General features: G+C 42.7%; 1 protein-coding gene across 3 annotated transcripts in view; it reads right to left on the reverse strand.

Moving 5' to 3' along the window:
* Positions 1-13,443: 13,443 nt before the first annotated feature.
* SLC16A1 (solute carrier family 16 member 1) overlaps positions 13,444-24,727 on the reverse strand; it is a 31,636-nt gene continuing 20,352 nt past the window's right edge. For all 3 annotated transcript variants that reach the window (XM_044283490.1, XM_044283491.1, XM_044283492.1), the window contains exons 3-5: positions 22,753-22,896; positions 20,990-21,850; positions 13,444-15,281 (exon numbers count right to left, since the gene is read on the reverse strand). In XM_044283490.1, coding sequence (XP_044139425.1) covers positions 15,028-15,281; positions 20,990-21,850; positions 22,753-22,896 — 1,259 coding nt within the window. In that variant the 3' untranslated portion in view covers positions 13,444-15,027. The remainder of the gene's footprint in view (positions 15,282-20,989; positions 21,851-22,752; positions 22,897-24,727) is intronic.

A 24,727-nucleotide genomic window follows, 5' to 3' on the forward strand; every position in this document is an offset into this window, starting at 1 on the left:
TCTGAGGGGGGCCTGGATTTGGAGATATATCACTAGCAATAAGGAGAAGCAGAGAAAGTATCTGTGTGTGTTTGGGAAGGAAGTGTTTTACATTGCCAACAGGTTTGTGCAAGCGGTCCGATGAGAAGGTAAGATAGAGGGAAAGATGAATGGTTCCTTGCTGGGTGAATAGATGTGGGGGTATTTCAGGAGGTTTGGGAAAAGTGGGAAGAGTAAGATGAAAGATTGAAACTTTGTTTACATTAACTATTTCTGAAAATACCTTTGGTTCCCTTCTGGTTACATTCTGGTATAATTCGGTATGTGCACTTAAAGAGTTGCACTTGAAAGATGGTGCATTGAAAAGACCAAGGTCTAAAAGTTTTAAGGACAGATTTATACCACTCAGTGCTCAATCAGGTGTGACCAAGAGGGGAGGGGGCTACATTTGGCCTAATCAAGAGAGGACAAGATACGTGGGTGAAATAGTCAATGTAAACAAATACGCAATAAATCCAGCAGGTAAAGAGGCATTAAAAGTTCAATGCAGGCATACCAGGGGATGAGACGGAAAGATGAGGGGTGTGGACAGTATCAGACTCTGGAAAAGTTGGGTGCATCAGTTAGGTTCAATGCAGACATACCTGGAGAGGAGAGAATTGGGTGATGGTCAGTTCTAACATGTGCCCTCGCCAGTTTATGAAAATAGATTAATTACCAGGAAGAGCAAGGAAATTTTGTTTTCCTAAACTTCAGACCGAATTCCACTTCGGATGGGTCGCTCAACACTGGTGGACAGACAGGGAACACATAGCAAGGAGGCATTATAATTGCGGGAGCCAGGCAGTGGTCAGGCCCCCATGAAGCTGCAGCTTGTAAAAGAGCTGGAGCTCCAGTTCAGTCACAAGGCATGGCCCCCACAGTGAGGCATCTTCAGGTGCCCTCTGCTATCTGTACTCAGATCACTGTGTGTTACCTATCTACTACATTATCTGTACTGTGAGCCATTATATCTTTTTTATCTGCTTCCTTATTAAAGTTTCCCAAAAATGTTTTTGATTAGGGCCCCACAGACATAATTTTACTTGGGGCCCACGAAATGCCAACTCTGTCACTGGTCATAATCGCTGTGTTGCATCACGGCGGGAGGGGGAACTACCGTAATCTGAGATGCCGCAGCCAGTATTGATCATGTCATCTGAGAGATTAAATATTCAGAATGATCACGCCATCTCTGATCCCTGGCACTGTGGCCAGGTGTCAGCTATACAATACATCCAGCAACCACCATGTTTGATGAGCCTTCTCCATACACATCTTCTGCTATTATGACATACGTCTACATCAAATGCCAGAAAAGGGTTAAGCAGATGAGGAGGAATTCCAGCAAGACGACATTTCTATTTTTATTAGCTGTCACCCCATTGCTGTTTCGATTTTGCTTAGACCTTTATAAAGAATGTATCTGAATATAATCTGTATGAAGTAGAATATGAATACATGTATATGATGACCCCCTGGCTAAGGCCTTAGACACACAGGCTGTTCCGTGCATTGGAGACCACAATTTGGTCAACGTTGTGGATCGAGTGGCCCATGGTGACGGTGGGATTATGATATGGGCAGGCATATGTTATGGGCAACGTCCGTGCGGATTCCGCAGATGGATCCAGACCCATTCCATTTGAATGGGTCCGTGATCTGTCCACACCACAAAAAAAATAGAACATGTGCGGAGGGAAACCCCACGAAAGAACTCCGTAGTGCCTCTGTTCCGCACCGCATCTTGCGGTTGCGGAACCATTCACTTGAATCGGCAAACTCCCGATGCCCGCATATTACAAACCTACTGTACGGGCACGGCCGGGTGCATGAGGCCTAAAGGTAATAATATGATGCATATTAATTATTTATCTTTAACCTATACATTTGGAGCACCTCTGATGGTCCAAGGCAATGGGTTCCACAGAAAAGATGCAGCACAGGAACAGTCCTACAGGAGAGCATTTAATAAGGGAGGATGAGAGTCATAGATTGAGATGAAATGGAATATATGATGGTGCAGCGTCACTATAGAGGGATTCATAGACTAGTAACCTGAGAATAGTAATACGACAAAGCACCGAGGATTTAGGCTCAGCAGCTTTTCCATTGTGTATATTCTCCAGCGTTGTACACTTCACTATGTGACGATTTTACAGCCATCTTTAAATCACCATAATAGTGCAGCAGACAAGTCCTCAAGGGTAGACTGAAGCAGATGATGAAGGGTTACTTTGCACTCTGCTTTCTGTACCCCCGTAGGCATGTACACATTTTAAATTATGAGCCTGTTTTTTGCACTACTTTCTGAACCTTATCAGTTCCATGCCTCTACTCTCCAGCTATATCTCCGTAATCATATTTCACATTGCTACATGACTCAGCTTTTTCTGTTCTTATTTTTTCATTCCGCCAAGTTTCTAAGCCGGTTGTTAATTGTTGGCTTTTATTACCAAATAAATCTATAAAGTCAGGAATACTTGGAAACACCCATTGGATATCCAATATCTGGCGTTTCACACATGCTAGGTTACTAGAAAGTCACAGGAACGCATTTAAACCACAAATGTGTAGAGATCTAGGAGAAATTCCTAATTTAAACCGTAACCTAACCAGTTTGTGTAACCCAAGTTACGTCATTCTCGTACAGGGAGTGCTTGAGGCGCGCTTGCAAAGATGAGCCCACTCCGTATGTAGGGGGTGCTAAATGTGTAACACAGCTGGCACCCGCCTGCTGCGACCAATAGCAATCACAGAATATAACTGGCTAAACAAAGGAAGGGGGCTCTCTCTCAGACATCCGTTTGGGCCCCTTGTGGAAAAATTGCAGTGCGACTATTAGTTGCTATAGCAGTCTGGGACCTTGTGAAGTCCCTCAGTCCTGCAGGTGTTAACTACCCGCACAGTCCTGATAGACTAAACCAGCAAAATATTGCAGTCTCTGGTATAAGATCAAACAACTGCATGGTCAAGTACCCTAGAAGTAAAAAGACATTTTTGTTATTTAAAAAAAAACATGAAAATGTTCCCAGTTTCACATATAAAAATAACACACCAAAAAAATGCCTTATCACTTAGTCCAAAAAGTTCCAAAATATTGTATTCATACTGGAAAGTAAATATTGTAAAGTGAAAGGGAACAAATGAATAGTGAAGTGATCAAAAAGTTGTATGCAGGGTACCAATAAAAACTAAAGTTCGTCCCACAAAAAACAAGCCATAATACAGCCGTGTAGATGGAAATATAAAAATGTAAACTACTGTATGCTTTATCTCCATAATAGTACTGACCAGCAGAATAAGCTTTTTTTTCCCCAATTTCCTCCCATATGAATTATCTTCCTGTTTCCCAAGACAAGATATGGCAAATTAACCAGTGCCATTTAAGAAATACAACTTGCCTTGCAAAAAAACAAGCCCTCATTCTTGGAAGCTATGTGAATGGAAAATTTAAAAAAGTTATGATTCTTGGAAGGTGGTGAGGAAAAAGCAAAAAGATAATGGATAACCCAATTTTTTGGGCTTGTGAAATGCTGGATTAAGGCCTGATGCACACGACCGTTATTTTGGTCCGCATCCAAGCCGCCGTTTTGGCGGCTCAGATGCAGAACTATTCACTTCAATGGGGCCGCAAAGGATGCAGACAGCACTCCTTGTGCTGTCCGCAATCGTTGCTCCATTCCGTGGCCCCGCCCAAAAAATATAACATGTCCGCTTTGCGGACAAGAATAGGCATTTATATTGAAGGCTGTCCGTGCACGGACGCCATGCGTGTTTTGCAGATTCACGATCTGCGGACCGCAAAACACACCACGGTCATGTGCATGAGGCCTAAGTCTGAGTTTTTACTATGCAGACCCCCCCCCCCCACATAAAACATAGATTTTTACAACATTTGCAGGTGAACTGTGTTTAATGTATTTCATCTGCACAACCTTCATGGGCAGTTAGCACATTGCGGTACAAAAGGTAGTCACTGTTTTTAGGTCCCTTTCACACGAGAGAGTTTTCCACGTGGGTGCAATGCGTGACATAAACACATAGCACTCACACGGAATGCTGATCTATTCATTTAAATGGGTCTGTGTACATGAGCGTTTTATTTCACGCATCAGTTCTGCGTTGCGTGAAAAACACAGCATGTTCTATAGTCTGCGTTTTTCACGCAGCCCTGGCCCTATAGAAGTGAATGGGGCTTCTGTGAAAAACACATAGCACCTGCAAGCAAGTGCGGATGCAAAGCGTTTTTCACTGATGTTTGCTAGGAGATGTTGTTTGTAAACCTTCAGTTTTTTTAACACGTGCGTAAAAAACGCATCAAAATGCATTGCACCTGTGCGGAAAAAACTGAGAAACCGAACGCAATCGCAGACAAAACTAACTGAACTTGCTTGCAAAATGGTGCGAGTTTCACTGAACGCATCTGGACCTAATCCGTGACGCTCATGTGAAAGAGGCCTTAGTGTCCAGTTTGACACTTTTTATGGAGACAAAAGACACAAGTTGTAAACCCAACCTAAAAGATATGTTTTATTATTAACTAGCAGAAGGACCCGACTTCGCACGGGTAAATTTAATCTATTTCATTTAATGTTTCTGTATGTCGTTAAAAGATATTGACAGTATCCCCCATAACAGTGACCTCTACAGCACCTTGCCCCTTAACACTGACCCCCCACTTTAAAATGGGACCTCCATAGCAGCCCATCCCCTTAGCTTTGACCTTCACAGCAGCCCGCCCCTTTAACAGTAAGTTTCACAGAACCCTAATCCCTTGACAGTCACCTCCTCAGGGGCCCGCCCCCTTAACAATGACCTCCACAGTACCCTGCTGCCTTAACAGTGACCTTCACAGTGTCCACTCCATTAACAGTGACCTCCACAGTACCCACCCCTTTAAAAATTGCCTCCACAGTGCCGCCCCTTTAACAGTGACCTCCATAAATGCACGCCCTTTTTAAAGTGACCTCAACAGTGCCTGCCCCTTTAAAAATGACCTCCACATTGCCGCCCCTTTAACAGTGACCTCCACAGTGCCCGCCCTTTTAAAAGTGACCTCCACAGTGCCTGTCCCTTTAACAGTGACCTCCACAGTGGCCGCCCTTTTAACAGTGACCTCCACAGCGCCCTGCCCCTTTAATGCTAGGGCTACACAACGACATTTTGTCTCAACTTTTGTAATGATAGGTTATGGTGTCACACTGCGACATGCTGTGACTGCGACACGACAGTCACAAAAAATCCATCCATGATGGATGCATGTAGAAGAGTAGTTGTGCCCTATTGTCGTCCTGTAACCCTAGCCTAAAGCTGACCTACAGCAGTGAAGAAAAATGGCTGGGTTGTTATGGAAACCTGGAGTAAAACTGTGTGTATGGCAGTTGGGATTTGAAAAGAAAGACTTGCAGGCTTGTATTGGCTAATGCAGGTCATTTTTTGGGAATCTCTCAGGAACAGTACGTCCTAGAGAGCCGAGACCCGGCCTAAAACCTTCCTGGACACCTGATGTACCTGTGTGTCAAATTTGGTGAAGATCGGTTCAGTCGTTTATCCACATATAAAGAACAGACAGACAGAAACTCATTTTTTTTATATATATATATGAGACTAGCAGAAGGACTCTGCTTTGCACGGGTATATTTCATCTATATCATTTTATGTTTCTGTGTGTCGTAAAAAGATATCAACAGTTTCCCCCATAACAGTGACCTCCACAGTGCAAGCCCCTTTAACAGTGACCGCATCTTTAACAGTGACCTGCACAATGCCTACCCCTTTAACAGTGACCTCCACAGTGCCTGCCCCTTTAACAATGACCACCCCTTTAACAGTGACTAAGGGCAACTTAAGTAAGTGACTGATTTGCTTAGCAAAATGCTGAGTCACTTTCTTTAATTGACCCAGTCAATCTGCCAACATCTTGTATTGAAAAGCTCCAGTCATGAATATTCATGAGCTCCTGACTCTCCCCGCCCAACTGTTGCTGAATGACAGTTTGTTTCCATATGAATCAGCAGCAGGTGGGCAGGGGAGTGGCTATAGCTCTGAATTAAATATACGCTGGACTCCATGACATCACGCTGGACTTGAATCAGCTCATTAGCATGCGGCATGTGTATATTATGAGGTAACCATCTGTCACACCAGTAAGTGAATAAATCTAAGGCACTTTTTAGTAGTTAATGATAATATAATTAGTTAGATTATAATCAAATATTCACGACAGGTTCCCTTTAACAATGACCACCCCTTTAACTGTGACCTCCACAGTGCCCGCCCCTTTAACAATGACTTCCACAAAATGCTGCCCCTTTAACAGTGACCACAACAGTGCCCGCCCCTTTAACAGTGACCTCCACAGCACCTGTCTATTTAATAGTGGCCCGTGCCCTCCATGCATGTAGCAGTGTAGTTGTGCCATCATACGTCGTATGACTGAATATTTAAGTCTCCTTCAACGCCACAGAACTGCTAGTTTGGACTTTGCAAGAGAGAACCAAACATGGGACATTCAAAAGGTGGAAGAAAGTTTCATTCTCTGATGAGAAAAAAATTTAACCTTGATGGTCCTGATGGTTTCCAACGTTACTGGCATGACAAGCAGATCCCACCCGAGAGGTTTTCTACATGCCACAGTGGAGGGGGCGCTTTTTCCTTCAGTGGAACAATGGAGCTTCAGGAAATGCAGGGGCGTCAAACGGCCGCTGGCTATGTCCAGATGTTGCAGAGAGCATTCCTCATGACTGAGGGCCCTCGTCTGTGGTAACGACTGGGTTTTTCAACAGGACAACGTTACAGTACACAATGCCCGCAGGACAAGGAACTTCTTCCAGGAGAATAACATCACTCTTTTGGCCCATCCTGCGTGTTCCCCTGATCTAAATCCAATTGAGAACCTTTGGGGATGGATGGCAAGGGAAGCTTACAAAAATGGACAACATTTCCAGACAAAAGATGGCCTTCGTGCGGCAGTCTTCACCATTTGGAGAAATGTTCCCACTCACCTCATGGAAACACTTGCACCAAAAGCATGCCGAAATGAATTTTTAAAGTGATGAACAATAACGGCGGAGCTACTCATTACAGAGTTCATGTTTGGAAGTTGGATTTCAGTTTTTTTGGGGGAAGTGTGGTCCTAAACTTTTGATCAGCTGAAAAGTAGCCTGTTTCAGTTTATTCGTTGTTTTCATTAAATTGAATGCTCAAAAAATGTTTTGTCTCACTCCCATTTCTTCTTGTTGCATGTTGAAGCTCTACTTGGAACCTTGTTAAGATCCAGCCATGCTAAATATGACTGCCATTTTTCAAGTGGTCTTAAACTTTTGAACAGGACTGTATCTGAATCAGCAATATGTTCAGGGACCTCATCTCAGGCACACTTCTGAAGAATTCTTGTTCTCGTATTCTAATCTGGGCTATCCATAGGACATTTTCTGTAGACAGATACAAGAGGCTATTTATGAAATACAAAGCCTATTTGACAATATATCTGTGGAAAGTGTACTGCACAAATAATCCTATATTAAAAGCCTCAATAGTTCTAGCGGTGTACTCCTCAAGCAGTTTTGAGGCCCATGACCGGCAGCAGTGGTCACAGGACAGAGCCACGTCCTGGTCCTGTAGGGACTGTAAGTGGTGGGACCACAGACAGTGAGGTTTGTTAAGTTCAGGGGAACCCTAGGGGTTTTCAGCTCCAAGGCCAGACAACCACAACCTCGTTAAAATCTCATCCATTTTGCTGGTACTGCCCAACGATTTGCCATCAGCAATCAACAATGGCAGATCTGTAGTACATGATTCACATGTGGACTGACCCCATTACACTGCTAATTAGTTACTGTATTTACAGAGTGTGGTTTCATAAAGAAGCAATATATTGGGGCAGATTTAGTATTGAATTTGCCAGTTTTTTTGGTAAATTCTGCACCATAAAAATAAATAAAAATTGTGTGCATGCTTTGCATCACATTTACCAACTGTTCTACACACTTTTCTAAGCTTTACAAGTCTTGCCTGACGATGGGGGCATCTTCACAGGAAAAGGGCATGTCTTAAATGCACCCCCATCAGCTACCATTTTAGTGCATTTTTGGAGTAAAACTACAACTTATAAGTGGCATAAACTAAGGCTACACAGGTTTTTTTGCGCACCGTTTACTATTCAACCCATTCATACACAACCCTTATACAACAAAAACAGTTTATCTATACTTTACATACTTTGTAGCCATCACCTTTGACATCCCTTTTGTGGATTTTAAAAGCTGTTTACCATGAATCAGTACATAGTTGGAGATAGCTGATCTTTATTCTCATAGCCCAGGGCATGTTGTTGCGGTTTCCAGACATTACATCAACACTTCACAAGTTTCTCAAGAATGGCACCCTGCATCTCAGCCCTACAAGACTTGACATTAGTGGCCATCTGTTGTAGGATATCAGGAGAAAACCGCATGTACAGATAAGGGTACTTTCACACTTGCGGCAGAGGATTATGGCAGGCAGCCCCATCGCCGTAACCGGATGCAGATCAGTTTCACAAATGCATTGCAATACCGGATCAGTCTCTGGTGTCATCCGGAAAAACTGATCCGGTGTTAATTTTTTTTGCATTTTTAAAAGGTCTGCGCATGTGCAGACCAGAAAGCCGGATCAGTTTTACCAAAACACTTAATGCCAGATACAGCACTAATACACTTCAATGTAAATTAATGCCGGATCCGGCATTCCGGCAAGTGTTCAGTATTTTTGGCCGGAGAGAAAACTGAAGAATGCTGCGGTAATTCTTCTGGTATTAAGCTCCTGTGACTGAACTCAATACCGGAAAACAAAAAACCGCTAGTGTGAAAGTACCCTTAAGTGTATTGCACATTGCTATTTTCTACTTCATCCACAGGATGCCAAAGGTTGCCTATTTTAAGTTGGACTCAAACTTCAAAGAACAGTGCAGTAGAACGCTGCAGAAATGGGCATCTCTTGGTTATTATATCTACAGGTTAAACTCAAAAAATTAAAATATTGTGCAAAGTTCATTTATTTCAGTAATGCAACTTAAAAGGTGAAACTAACATATGAGAGACTCATTACATGCAAAGCGAGATATTTCAAGCCTTTATTTGTTATAATTTGGATAATTATGGCTTACAGTTTATGAAACCCCAAAGTCACAATTTTGAGGTACCCTTTGCTCAGGGGGTATGGATAAGGCTACTTTCACACTAGCGTTCGGGCGGATCCGTTCTGAACGGATCCGCCCATAATAATGCAGACGGAGGCTCCGTTCAGAACGGATCCGTCTGCATTAAAATTGCAAAAAAAAAAAGCTAAGTGTGAAAATAGCCTCGGACGGATCCGTCCAGACTTTCAATGTAAAGTCAATGGGGGACGGATCCGCTTGAAGATTGAGCCACATTGTGGCATCTTCAAACGGATCCGTCCCCATTGACTTACATTGTAAGTCTGGACGGATCCGCACGGCCAGGCGGACACCCGAACGCTGCAAGCAGCGTTCAGCTGTCCGCCTGTCCGTGTGGAGGCGAGCGGAGCGGAGGCTGAACGCCGCCAGACTGATGCAGTCTGAGCGGATCCGCTCCATTCAGACTGCATCAGGGCTGGACGGCTGCGTTCGGGTCCGCTCGTGAGCCCCTTCAAACGGAGCTCACGAGCGGACACCCGAACGCTAGTGTGAAAGCAGCCTTAATTAGCTGACTAGAGTATGACACTGAGCCTAGAATATTGAACCTTTTCACAAAATTCTAATTTTAAGCTGCATTACTGCAATTCCTTTTAATTTGCATTACTGAAAAAAAAAAAAAAAAAAAAAAAAAACACTTTTGCACGATATTCGAATCTTTCAAGTTTCACCTGTATATATCTGGAGATCCCCAGCGATGGGAACAAATCTAGCGGAATCTAATGTACGTCCTTAGAGAAGTTTATCATTTGACAGAAGAGATTAATGAAATACGCAGTATAAGAGACTTGTATTCGCCCTTGCAAGCCAAAATAGCAAAAGAGTCTGTATATGCCGTGGGGTCTGTATAAATTTTTTGTAGCTAGTGGCGGTTTCAACAAAGCGTGTTGAAGGTATGGTGCCTTCACACCTTTGGTGTGAAACTCCAGCATCTCTGTTCTGGCAGACAAGCAGAGAATCAGCCGGACACAAGCTGCAGCATGTAGCAGTTTGTGTCTGTCCGGGTCTCTGGTCGTCTGCCGGATAGGCTACGGATCTCTGCCGGACCCCATTATATGTAATAGGGCCAGCGGACAGTCTGTCCACATTCAGAGAATTCCGGCAGGCTGTTCTCTACCAGTACAGCCTGCCGTAATTAAAACCAGAGTTGTTAAAGTAGCCATAAAGGGGTTCTGCAATTTTTATTTTTTACTGATGATCCATCCTCTAGATCAGGACCCCCGCCCGCCGATCAGCTGTTTGAGACGGTAGCAGTACTCACAGTAGTGTCGTGGCCTTGTCACCATTTACCTCCAGCCCAGTGAAGTCACAACTAGCATCATTAGCCTGGGTTCACTTCAATGGAGCTTAGCTGTACCCAAGCAAGTGATACTAGTTGTCACTTCACTAGGGATGCGGGAAACGGCAAAAAGGCTGTGGCGCTACTGGCAGCCCAGCTGTCTTCTCAAAAAGCTGATCAGTGGGGTTCCCGGGCGTCAGACCCCTGCTGATCAAATGCTGATGATCCATACAGGAGGACAGATAAGTCAGAGAAAAACAAAAAACAAAACTGCATGACTCCTTTAATTAGATGGCTTTTTATCTGAACGCTGATAACTGATGCAGGAAAAAAAATAAAAAATACACTGAACAAAAATTATAAAAACGCAACACTTTTGGTTTTGCTCCCACTTTGCATGAGCTGAACTCAAAGATCTGAAACATTTTCTACATACACAAAAGACCCATTACTCTCAAATATTGTTCACAAATCTGTGTTAGTGAGCACTTCTCCTTTGCCGAGATAATCCAGTCAGTATCTGGTGTGGCCACCATTTGCCTCATGCGGTGCAACACATCTCCCGTCGCATAGAGTTGATCAGGTTGTTTATTGTGGCCTGTGGAATGTTGGTCCACTCCTCTTCAATAGCTGTGCGAAGTTGCAGAATATTGGCAGGAACTGGAACACACTTGTCTACGCTTATCCAGAGCATCCCAAACATGCTCAGTGGGTGACATGTCCGGCGAGTATGCTGGCCATGCAAGAACTGGGATGTTTTCATCTTCCAGGAATTGTGTACAGATCCTGGCAATATGGGGCCGTGCATTATCATGCTGCAACATGAGGTGATGGTCGTCGATGAATGGCACAACAATGGGCCTCAGGATCTCGTCACAGTATCTGTGCATTCAAAATGCCATCAATAAAATGCACCTGTGTTAGTTGTCCATAACACATGCCTGCCCATACCATAACCCCACCATGGGCCACTCGATCCACAACATTGATGTCAGCAACCCCTCACCCACACAACGCCACACACGCCGTCTGCCATCTGCCCTGAAGAGCGAAAACCGGGACTCATCCGTGAACAGAACACCTCTTCAACGTGCCAGATGCCATTGAATGTGAGCATTTGCCCACTCAAGTCGGTTATGACGAACTGCTGTCAGGTCCAGACCGCTATGACAAGCATGCAGATGAGTTTCCGAGACGGTTTCTGACAGTTTGTGCAGAAATTCTTTGGTAATGCAAACAGATTGTTGCTGCAGCTGTCCGGGTGGCTGGACTGAGACGATCATGCTGGATGTGAAGGTCATGGGCTGTTGTGGTTACACACGGTCTGCAGTTGTGAGGCCGGTTGGATGTACTTCCAAATTCTCTGAAACGCCTTTGGAGACGGCTTATGGTAAAAAAAAAATAAAAATAATTAACATTCATTACATGGGTAACCGCTCTGGTAGACATTCCTGCAGTCAGCATGCCAATTGCATGCTCCCTCAAATGTTGGGACATCTGTGGCATTGTGCTGTGTGGTCAAACTGCACATTTCAGAGTGGTCTTTTATTGTGGGCAGTCTAAGGCACACCTGTGCAATATTAATGCTGTCTAATTAGCACCTTGATATGCCACACCTGTAAGGTGGGATGGATTATCTCAGCAAAGGAGAAGTGCTCACTAACACATTTGTGAACAATATTTGAGAGTAATGGGTCTTTTGTGTATGTAGAAAATGTTTCAGATCTTTGAGTTCAGCTCATGCAAAATGGGAGCAAAACGCAAAAGTGTTGTGTTTATATTTTTTGTTCAGTGTATTATAAATATGTTTTGTAGCTCTCCCAATGTTTCATACGGTAGAATCAGTCCAGTAATAACTGGCACAAGCTTGCATATTTCTAATGTCACACCAAAATTTACTCACGAAAGAGGACAATAAGCTAAAAAAACAAAAATAAAAAGTAACAAATAAAAAAATTTAATAAAAGTATCTTTTATTTAAAAACATGTTACATACAGTACATCAATCTTCTAATGGGCCCAAAACAAAAAGTGGAATACTTTATCAATGTTGATAGTGGTCTGCTGTTCTGGCATTGGTTGACACATGTGAACTTTACCGGCTGCTATATTGCCTGGAGCAGCAGATCCTTGGAGACGTGTATAAATATGTGGGTGACTCTATAAATACTAGTAATATACAAGACAACTGATTGCTTAAAAAAAAAAAAAAAAAAAAAAGATAGAGGTAGCAGTAGTACAAGCCAGCAGCCCAGGTTCGGAGGAGGTAGGGAATTAAAGAGGACCTTTCACTGGTCCCGACATTACTATGTTAGTCCCTACACACACTGCCAGGTACTGAACAGTAGGTCAGTGTGCCATTTTTATTTTATTTTTCAAGATACACTGCTTCGTTCTCCCACTGTGCCCTAAGTTCTCTTTTGCTATCCAGTATGCCAATTAATAGCATCTGTACAGAGGAGGAGGAGATGGCCATGTTTTTCAAGGGAAGTCCTCTCTCTCGCCCCTTAAGAAACATGACTGTCTCCTCCTCCCTGCACTATTAATTAGCATACAGGACAGCATAAGAGAACGAGGGGCACGGCGGGGCAACGAATCAGCGCAACACAAAAAAGCACGCACTGACATCTACTAACATGGTTATGTCAGGACCAGTGTAAACGTCCTCCTTGAGCTGGTTTTCATCCAGAGCCCGACTTCATTAAAAATGTCACACTAACGTTGGTCCTGGAGATACCGGGAGCTATTTTGCAGGATCCTCACACTGTATAGCTGCTTTAGAGGTGTCCTTCTGTGATGGATCTCACAGATATTAGCAAAGTGATGACAACACTCGGTCACAGACAAGCACATATAAGGCTAAGGCAACTCTACAGCTCATCTGAGCTCCCCAAAGCCCTGAGAATGTGACATGAAATGAAGAATTTGGGGGGGGGGGGGGGGGGGGGGGGGGGGGGGTAACGCACACATCTGAAATTTCAGACTTTCAGCAAAAGCTTTAAAAACGCTGTACATAATTAGACAGACTGATTTCTATCAAAAACAGCACCACACTTGTCCAACAGTTGGATGTGGTATTACAGATCAACATCTTTATCTTCGTTGAGGCAAAGAAGCAATACCAGGCACAACCCATGGGCAGGTGTGGTCCTGGAAGAAGCAGAGGGACTAGTTTACATATCATTTATTGTTATGGCAGGGAAACACTGGGGTGGAGGACAGGTTGAAATAACTCAATTATAAATAAAGTTAGAGGAACTTGACCCTTATTTGCCACTAGAATAGCTCTCAACTTCTATCTTAATAGGAGTCACCCTAAATATTAGGGCTGATGGTTTCAAAACCAACAAATTCAGTCACTCGGAAAAAACAGACCACATTAGACTGCATGCACACTGGCATTTGCAAGATCTGTTCTCCTATCAGAATTTACAAAAAAAAAAAAAAAAAATGGAACAAATACCGGCAAAGGACAGAAAACTTTCTAGTGTTCAGCTTAGGAGAACAGGCTTCCCGAATGTGACGGTACATGCATTCTAACATTAAGAGGTACAATTTTGTGTTAACAGGCACATATACCCTGTCTAAAGGCTGCCTTGATTATAAGACAAAAAGATAAAAAGCAATTGTTTCCTATAGCTATACAGCTCATAAATTAAAATTACACTTCATCCTATCAGCCCAGTACATCATTAAGCAAAAACACACGTCACTGGCCACTCATAATGAAAGCAACATTCTGGTCAGATTTTTAACATGATTTTAAAAAAAATAAAAAAAAATTAAATAAAAAAATTAAAAATTATCAGAACTGGCTTTAACACTTAAAAGTAAGATGGCCAGTCATTAATAAAACGGTATGTTTGGAACTCATTCACGGTGACAGTGGGAGGACAGAACATGACTGCCTCTTCAGCGGCTGGAAGATTCTACAAGAGCTGCAGCCATCTATGGCAATGCAGACATTAATACTGGAACAACAATACATCCACACAGCTATAAACAGAAGCGTTACAAAAATATTTTATGCGAGATCAGATTCTCTGCCATGATCCATTCAGAAACCTGCCAGTGAAGGCCCTGAAGATCATTTCCAATGTTTGATGTATTGTAGAAGCAGTCCTTGGAAGACAGAAGCCAAGCGTTGCGTGTGAGTGAGCTATACGTTTTGTCCACTTATTCCTGTTAAATTAAAACCTCTTAGCATGTGGCTTCTGCATGGCCACATTAGTCAAATATAAAAATTCTAAACAAAAAAAAATAAAAAATTAGGTTTAAAAGAAAGTTCCTTTGGAAAGGGGGAAAGTAAAATGGATTTGTGAATAACAGCATTAAGGCACAAGTTACTGTTCCAGCCTACTGAAGAATTAAGATTGCAACGTTTAGTTTGTCTGATGAAATGGTTCCATAGATCAGCTAGGGAAAAAAAAATTGGTTTGAATAAGGCTTAAAAATAAATTCTATCCCAAAGTGAGACTATTGTGCAGAATCAGTGTCATGTCTTGATCGTGTCCAACCGATCCAAGCCACAGTCTCATATGTTGCTCTCCTCCTCTTTCACTACGTCATCTGAATTCTGAGGAAGGACTGCAAGTTCTTTGTCTTTGTGTTCGGATTCTCCACCGTTGGCCTCCTGGCTTTTCTTTTTCTCTTCAGCTTTTTGCTCTTTTGCAAGGAGTCTGTAGTGGATGGTCATTCCAATGAAGAGGTAGATTGACGCACAGATCAGCACTATTCCACAAGCTTGGTAGGTGTACTTGTAGTCTCCATATATATCATTAAGTCTACCTAGAATTAAAAACAGGAGGTTTTAGGTCAACATTAGAATGCTCTTGAAGACCATGGTTAGGCACATGAAGTTTTTACCCTGCCTTCAATATTGGGGAGTGGTGGGGACAGTGTGAGGGAGTGGCAGGAGCATGGCCATTAGCCCTGGAAAATGTATTAATCATGCCAAGAAACCAGCGTAGATGACTACTGAAACGCCAGTCAGGGGCTGGATGGATTTCAATCTAGGCAGTGGAGGATGCACCATTCAACCTAGGTTAGGTGCATCGAACATTTCAGGGGGTATTAAAGACCACTGCAAAACGCCAATGTTTGATAAATGACCCCCCCCCCCCCCTATATATATTGCACTTCTGATCAATTCAGCTCAATCTAGATTATCTGGCTAATTTTAAAAACCCTAGAATTCACACTCCTTACCGATGCCCTGATGCTCCCATTGCAAGGTTTCTCAGTCTACTATTGGTCTGTACGTCATGGTCCCTCTCAAAACACAGGAAACAACTGCTCAACAATGGCTGACCGCTGTGGCCTGTAATTGCCTAAGCAGTATTTTCCTGTGAGTCACAAGCCACCAGGGACACCATCAGTCAGGTAAGGTGGTGAGCTTTACTTATTTTACACTTGTGACTTCACAAAAATTACAATCTTAATGCATCTAGTAGCTAACACATAATTTAATTTGAAAATTATTTTTTTTTGTTTCAGCTAATGTTTCTTTGTAATGATAAAAGTTAAATTGTTCAAGATAGTTTGTGCCAATTCCTCAGCACAGTCATTATTTGCTCCCACACACTGGCAATGTCAGCAGTGATTGGAGAATCTCAGACTGTGGGGGACACCTCTTGTTAAAAGGTTATGCCAAGTTGTCAATTACTAAACTTTCTAGAAGGGAAAAGACAATTAGTACAAAAGATGCTCCCGTACTGCAATTTTATGAATATAGTCATTTCCCAAATCCGACAACTCAGGAGCCAACAAGACATCTTTAAAAATGCATATACCTCGACATCTTACTTTTGTATAGATTTCAAGGTAGTTACTTGAATTAGCTATACTGATTGGCAGCAGAGGGGTTAGAGCTGAACCCGGACATGCCTCCATTTTCACCCAGGAAGCCCCCCTGACTTGAGCATCAGAGCAGTTCATGCTCCGATGCCCTCCTTTGCCCTGCACTAAATCGTGCAGGTCAAAGGCATTTTCAGGAGCTTCGGTGACAAACCGGGCTCTCCATGGGGCTGCCAGGAAGCACTGATGGGCGGGCTTTAGCACTTCCCTAGCCAGTAAAAAGGCTAGGGCGGCGCTAAAACATGCCCATCAGAGCCGGTGATGTCACTGAACACAGTGCCCGGCGAAAGCATACGCCCAGCAATGTGTTATTGTAAACAAAAGAGCCCGTGTCCTGTGCGATCTAGCGCATGGCAAGGGAGCGCTTTGGAGCATGAGATGCTCCAATTCTAACATCAGGCGGGCTGCCTGGGTGAAATTATGGGTATGTCTGGGTTCAGCTCTGAAACCGGACAACCCCTTTAATTGGCAATTCATTCTCTCCAATATGCACACATGTGGTTTGGCTGTTCCCCCTATTTAGTTTGGACAACCAAAACGAGTCAGCTAGATAAACACCGTCTGCATCTATCTGTATACGGTTGATTTTTAGATTACGGAATAAATATTGGATTTTTTTTACCATTACCAAAGGGTGTACCTTTTCACTTCAACGTTTTGCTTTGTTACATTATTTTTAAAAGTTAAGCTTTTTACATTCCATTCCTTAAATACCTGACAGAAAGGCATATTAACCGCCTCCGGACCAGCTAACGCAGGATCGCGGTCCTGAGGCGGCAGCTTTGAGCAGAGTGACGCATATACGCGTCATCTCGCGTGAGCCGAGATTTCCTGTGAACGCGCGCACACAGGCACGTGCGTTCACAGGATCGGAAGGTAAGCGAGTGGATCTCCAGCCTGCCAGCGGCGATGCGATTTTTTTTTAACACCCAACAGGTATATTAGACGCTGTTTTGATAACAGAGTCTAATATACCTGCTACCTGGTCCTCTGGTGGTCCCTTTTGCTTGGATCGACCACCAGAGGACACAGGCAGCTCAGTAATAAGTAGCACCAAACACTACACCCCCCACGTCACTTATTAACCCATCATTGATCACCCCCCTGTCATGCTCCATTCAGACTTTTGGCCCGTTAGCGGAAATTGATTTTATTTTTTAATTTTTTTGTATTTTCTCACAATTTCCGCTAACTTGTGCCAAAAAAAATTAAAAATTTCTATGAACTCACCATGCCCCTTATTGAATACCTTGGGGTGTCTTTCCAAAATGGTGACACATGTGGGGTATTTATACTGCCCTGGCATTTTAGGGGCCCGAAAGTGTGAGAAGTCTGGGATCCAAATGTCTAAAAATGCCCTCCTAAAAGGAATTTGGGCCCCTTTGCCCACCTAGGCTGCAAAAAGGTGTCACATGTGGTATCGCCGTACTCAGGAGAAGTTGGGCAATGTGTTTTGGGGTGTCATTTTACATATACCCATGCTGGGTGAGAGAAATATCTTGGCAAAAGACGACATACAGACGTGGACAAAATTGTTGGTACCCTTTGGTCAATGAAAGAAAAAGTCACAATGGTCACAGAAATAACTTTAATCTGACAAAAGTAATAATAAATTAAAATTCTATAAATGTTAACCAATGAAAGTCAGACATTGTTTTTCAACCATGCTTCAACAGAATTATGTAAAAAAATAAACTCATGAAACAGGCATGGACAAAAATGATGGTACCCCTAACTTAATATTTTGTTGCGCAACCTTTTGAGGCAATCACTGCAATCAAACGCTTCCTGTAACTGTCAATGAGACATCTGCACCTCTCAGCAGGTATTTTGGCCCACTCCTCATGAGCAAACTGCTCCAGTTGTGTCCGGTTTGAAGGGTGCCTTTTCCAGACTGCATGTTTCAGCTCCTTCCAAAGATGCTCAATAGGATTGAGGTCAGGGCTCATAGAAGGCCACTTTAGAATAGTCCAATTTTTTCCTCTTAGCCATTCTTGGGTGTTTTTAGCGGTGTGTTTTGGGTCATTGTCCTGTTGCAAGACCCATGACCTGCGACTGAGACCAAGCTTTCTGACACTGGCTAGTACATTTCTCTCTAGAATTCCTTGATAGTCTTGAGATTTCATTGTACCCTGCACAGATTCAAGACACCCTGTGCCAGACGCAGCAAAGCAGCCCCAGAACATAACAGAGCCTCCTCCATGTTTCACAGTAGGGACAGTGTTCTTTTCTTGATATGCTTCATTTTTTCGTCTGTGAACATACAGCTGATGTGCCTTGGCAAAAACTTCGATTTTTGTCTCATCTGTCCACAGGACATTCTCCCAGAAGCTTTGTGGCTTGTCAACATGTAGTTTGGCATATTCCAGTCTTGCTTTTTTATGATTCGTTTTCAACAATGGTGTCCTCCTTGGTCGTCTCCCATGTAGTCCACTTTGGCTCAAACAACGACGGATGGTGCGATCTGACACTGATGTTCCTTGAGCATGAAGTTCACCTTGAATCTCTTTAGAAGTCTTTCTAGGCTCTTTTGTTACCATTCGGATTATCCGTCTCTTAGATTTGTCATCAATTTTCCTCCTGCGGCCACGTCCAGGGAGGTTGGCTACAGTCCCATGGATCTTAAACTTATGAATAATATGTGCAACTGTACTCACAGGAACATCTAGTTGCTTGGAGATGGTCTTATAGCCTTTACCTTTAACATGCTTGTCTATAATTTTCTTTCTGATCTCTTGAGACAGCTCTTTCCTTTGCTTCCTCTGGTCCATGTCGAGTGTGGTACACACCATATCACCAAACAACACAGTGATTACCTGGAGCCATATATATAGGCCCAATGGCTGATTACAAGGTTGTAGACACCTGTGATGCTAATTAGTGGACACACCTTGAATTAACATGTCCCTTTGGTCACATTATGTTCTGTGTTTTCTAGGGGTACCATCATTTTTGTCCATGCCTGTTTCATGAGTTTATTTTTTTACATAATTCTGTTGAAGCATGGTTGAAAAACAATGTCTGACTTTCATTGGTTAACATTTATAGAATTTTAATTTATTATTACTTTTGTCAGATTAAAGTTATTTCTGTGACCATTGTGACTTTTTCTTTCATTGACCAAAGGGTACCAACAATTTTGTCCACGTCTGTGTATGTATGTATGTATGTATGTATGTATGTATGTATGTATGTATGTATACACACATATATAAAAAAAAAAAAGTCGTCTTTTGCCAAGATATTTCTCTCACCCAGCATGGGTATATGTAAAATGACACCCCAAAACATTCCCCAACTTCTCCTGAGTACAGCGATACCAGATGTGTGACACTTTTTGAAGCCTAGGTGGGCAAAGGGGCCCACATTCCAAAGAGCACCTTTTGGATTTCACCGGTCATTTTTTTTTTTTTTTTTTAACAGATTTTGGATTTCAAACTACCTCACGCATTTGGGCACCTAAAATAGTGAGTTCATGGAAGTTTTTATTTTTTGTCACAAGTTAGTAAAATGAGACTTTGTAAGAAAAAAAAAATATATAATTTTCCCCTAACTTGTGACAAAAAATAAAAAAAGTTCTATGAACTCACTATGCCCATCAGTGAATACCTTAGGGTGTCTACTTTCCAAAATGGGGTCATTTGTGGGGTGTTTGTACTGTCTGGGCATTGTAGAACCTCAGGAAACATGACAGGTGCTCAGAAAGTCAGCTGCTTCAAAAAGCGGAAATTCACATTTTTGTACCATAGTTTGTAAACGCTATAACTTTTACCCAAACCATTATTTTTTTTAATCAAAGACATGTAGAACAATAAGTTTAGAGAAAAATGTATATATGGATGTCTTTTTTTGAAAAATTGTAAAATTTTGATGAATAACAAAAAAGTAAATATGTCAGCAGCAATGAAATACCACCAAATGAAAGCTCTATTAGTGAGAAGAAAAGGAGGTAAAATTCATTTGGGTGGCAAGTTGCATGACCGAGCAATAAACGGTGAAAGTAGTGTAGTGCAGAAGTGTAAAAAGTGGCCTGGTCATTAAGGGTGTTTCAGCTAGGGGGGTTGAAGTGGTTAAAAGGGGCTGTCCAGTTTCAGTAAGAAGCCAGTCAATGCTGGGGGCGAGCCTTCAATAAAGACTAGGACAGTACTCCCCTTGCAGATTCAGCGCCGCTGCTCGTGTTTTACCGGCCAGGCTCCGTTCACCCAGCTGCTGCTGTACATCACATTGACAAATGACTGTCGCCACCAATCATTGGCCATTTCTGTGTACTACTGAGGCCAGTAATTGGCTGTGGTCTCAGAGCCTGGTTAGGAGAACCAGAGTTGCAGCACTGAATTTGCTAAATAAGTAATGCTCTATTCTTTATTGTAGGCTATTTGTGTGCATATGGTTCACTTTAAAAAAAATGAATAAATAAAAAACACGGTTTAGTGGAGGTGGTCCACTCACGACTGGCTAAGGAAATGCCATCCTTTCCAGCAAAGGTTTGAAGACTGGAGCTAAAGCATTGTCTGCTGCAAAAGCAACAAGCAGAATGCAGTGACATTAATAAATTGGTACAAAATTTCGCAGGAAAGCAATTTCTCTTTAAGATCAAATGTAGAGAAACTTTAGCAAGTTACTTTTCTTATTATTCTTACCTAAAAGGGGTGGTCCAAGGAGGACAGGGCAACATTCTACAATTGTTACCAGTCCAACAGCACTTGAAAACCTGTGTGCACCAACCAAGTCCATCAATGTTTCAAAAAGGACAGAGCTGAGCCAACCAAAAGCAAATCCAAAAAAGGCAGCATATACAGCGAAGCCAACATAATCTGTTGATAATGGAGCCAGAAGGTGGCACACACCATTATAAAGCACAGCAACGGCAAAGAAATACTGCATCCTGGGTCTTACCCACTTGGTATTTGCTACAAAGCCCATGGATGGTCTTGCAAACATATCTACAAACGCAAGTATCGAAAGCAAGAAGGCAGCAGACTCATTTGAAATGCCCTTGCTTTTTGCATAATTGCTGAGAAAGACTAGAGGTGCAAAAAGTCCAAAGAACATAATAGTGTGGCCAGAAAGGTAAATCAAAAATCCCCGATGAGTAAAAAGAGAAAAGTCCAAATATTTGTTGAGTGTCTGAAAAAAGGTTGGCTTTGTTTTTGCTTTGCCATCAATCAGATCTTTGTTAGCATCACCATCTTCTTTGGAGGCACATTTTCCCGCTTCTTCCAAAACCTCCTTGGTCACTTTTTTCTTTGTGTCCTCTGGTTTTGGTCCAATGGGACGCATTAAGGAACCTGCAACACAACAATTCAGCAGAAGCCCACCCAAGATCAAGAAGCTTCCACGCCATCCAAAGAAGCTATACAAGTATTGATTCAGAGGAGCAAGTGTTGACAAAAATACAGGGCTTCCAGCCATGGCAATTCCATTAGCTATTGGTCTCCTTTTGAAGAAATATTTTCCAATCATTGTTAGTGCTGGGTTCAAGTTAAAAGCCAGACCAAATCCTAGGGAAAATTTAAAATAAAAACAACTTAAAAGTTAAAGACTTCCACATGGCATCAGTTAAAGTGCAATCTAGAGATGAGCAAATCGGTTCTAGAGAGAATCAAGTCGTCTCAACAGCAGGACTTCTTCACTTGTGGTGGGCTGTCCCCACAGGTAAAGGATTTACCAGCTGCTAGATTGGCAGGGGTGGACATTTAGCCCAGTCCTGACCATTTCCTGCCTGTGCTGCTGATCCAATTGGCAGAGCAAGGGCAGAGGGCAGGACACACAGGTGAAGTAGTCCTGCTGATAAGATGAATCAAAGTATCTCTAGAACAATCCTATAGGAACTCCTGCAACTTACCAGCTAGGAGTGCATGTGCGTATTCTGAAATCTATAGCAAGTCATTAGAGATATTCTAAGCAAACATATCAATACAAGACCTTTGTATTCTTTCAAGACCTTTGTATTCTTTATCAGAGAAGGTGCATCAGAGGCAGACTTGGCCATAGACCCTCCTTGCGGCCACCAACTGTGTATATAATTATCTGATGCTCGCAGAATTAAATAATTCTAGGAGCATCAGGTACTTATGCCCCTGGCAGGCATCCACAGGTGCCCTTCTGAATTCAACTGTCTCACCATTCTCAGAACGCTGATACAGTTGAATACGGCGATGCAGGCGGCAGTATGTTATGCTGCACTGTGGTATTTGGTTCTGCTGGAGCAGCATTTTGTACTACACCAAGGTACTGCTGGTCCAGCCTACTTCTGTTGCACTGCCTTGTCTGGATCTGGATCTGCCTACAACATGGGGCCAATTCATTTTTTTTTTTCTTCATGGCCCACTTAAAGTTCCCAGTCCGCCTATGATGTGTAGATTGTATTCTTTATAGTGGGGAAGTAAAATAAAAGACTTACCACCAACAACACCAATACAGAAATATAGTTCAGTCACAGTGTTACAGAACGAGGCTGCGATTAAACCACTGCCTGCAAGAACGCCACCAGCAATCATGATGGGTCTGCTTCCAAATTTGTTCACCAACACGCTGCTTATGGGACCTGAGAAAGGGGTAAAAATAAAAAGGACATTGTCAGACCACATAAATGTAAACCGCTAAAAAGAAATGAAGCCCAATGTAGAGAATCCTAAACCTTTTTGCAATGTGGCACAATCTGGTCCACAGAGCTGTCAGAACACCAGCTTGTTAAACATGTATATCACTAAGGTTCCTTTCACATCAGTTTCTCCTTTCCATTCTCTGGCTCCATTGAGGAGCAGGAGAACAGAAAGGACGGATTCTGCAGATAACTGAGACCTAACTGAGCGTAATGGAGCCTAAAGACGCCATAGACTAATGGGGGGTCTGTTCGTTGTCCGCTCAGAATAAGATTTTTGAGCGGAGACGAAAGTCCTGCATGCAACAGAAAAGAGAAACCGATATGAGAAGGAGCGTAAAACAGCCAAGGGACACAAGGCCTAATTTGTTTTCTTTATACTTCCAAGTGTCAGGGACGTAAGAACCATAAAACCTGTTCAATGCTAATTAACATAAGTCAGCATGACATTTCTGAGGAGTAATGAGCACATCTGGACCACAGACTCAGTCACAGGTTACGAGTTCCTAAAGCTTTTATTACGTTACAATGGAAGTTTTCTTTAAACGGAACCTGTCATCAACTTTATGCTGACCTCACTGAGGGCAGCATAAAATACTGACAGAAATGCTGATTTCAGCGGTGTGTCACTCATGAGCTAATAGTAAGTGGTTGCTGAGAACCAGCTTCATAATCATTGCAGCCCAGACCTTGAGAAGAGTCAAATCTACCCGAGAAGAGTCATGGTTATTCCTAATCTCCTGTACCCTCACCCATCTGCTGATGATTGTCAGTTCTCTCCTAGATAGAGAGGGAGAAAACTAGGTAGAAGCTGTCAGTCATCAGCAGGGAGAGCAGGAAGTCATGAATAACCACGACTCTTATCAGGTGGCCGGGACTCTTTTCCAGGCCCAGTCTGCAACGATTGTGAGGTTGGTTTTCGGCAACTTTTAAATAGCAGACCGCTGAAATCAACTCACCTGTCTTTCTTCTGCCGTTAGTATGGGCAGCATAAAGTTGATGACAAGTTCCCTTTAAGTGGCACAAAAAGCTATGTCATGTCATCGAAAGAACCAAAAAAAAAAATAAGGGTATACAATAAAGCAGTGGTGCAGCAACACAGGTCCACCTGTTCAGCCTCAAAGGCATATTATCTGGATCCAAATAGTGCTGATTGACTTGCATTTCGGGTCAGGTCTTGCTCCGCATCCCAGGACGTAAAGCGAACCGCAGCATGTGGTTTGCTCTCCAGTATGAGAACAGAACGGAATGCATTTTGGAGCATTCCGTTCTGTTCAGTTGCTTTTTGTCCCCATTGACAACGAATAGGGACGAAACTGAAGCTTTTTTTTCCGGTATTGACACCCTATGATGGATCTCAATACCGGATAATAGAAACGCTAGTGTTAAAGTAGCCCAAGCTCATCTAGAAATGTTTATACCTCCAGATATCCCAGGAATAATGTTCATATGGCACCACCTACTATTTCTATTGTACGGCCTTGTGGTGTCCACCAGAGTAATTGTGCAGAGGTGGACACACAGACTCAGTGTTACCTCTCTGGACATTTTGGGCATAAGAGGGATTATAAAGGGGCGAGGGCTGGATATAACCAAGTATTTTTCGTGGGATAATGCCTTTAAAAGGATATGGCTTCAGGCAGGTTAAGCACACCACACTTTTCCCAATTTATCATTGTAGGTTATTAAATCATATTCAAATTTTATGCGCATTAAAAAGGCCTTGGATACAACAAGTCGGGTTGTAATGCTTGAATAGGGCAGGGCATTTTAC

Source organism: Bufo gargarizans, chromosome 3 (assembly GCF_014858855.1).
Source record: "Bufo gargarizans isolate SCDJY-AF-19 chromosome 3, ASM1485885v1, whole genome shotgun sequence".
Lineage (NCBI taxonomy): Eukaryota > Metazoa > Chordata > Amphibia > Anura > Bufonidae > Bufo > Bufo gargarizans.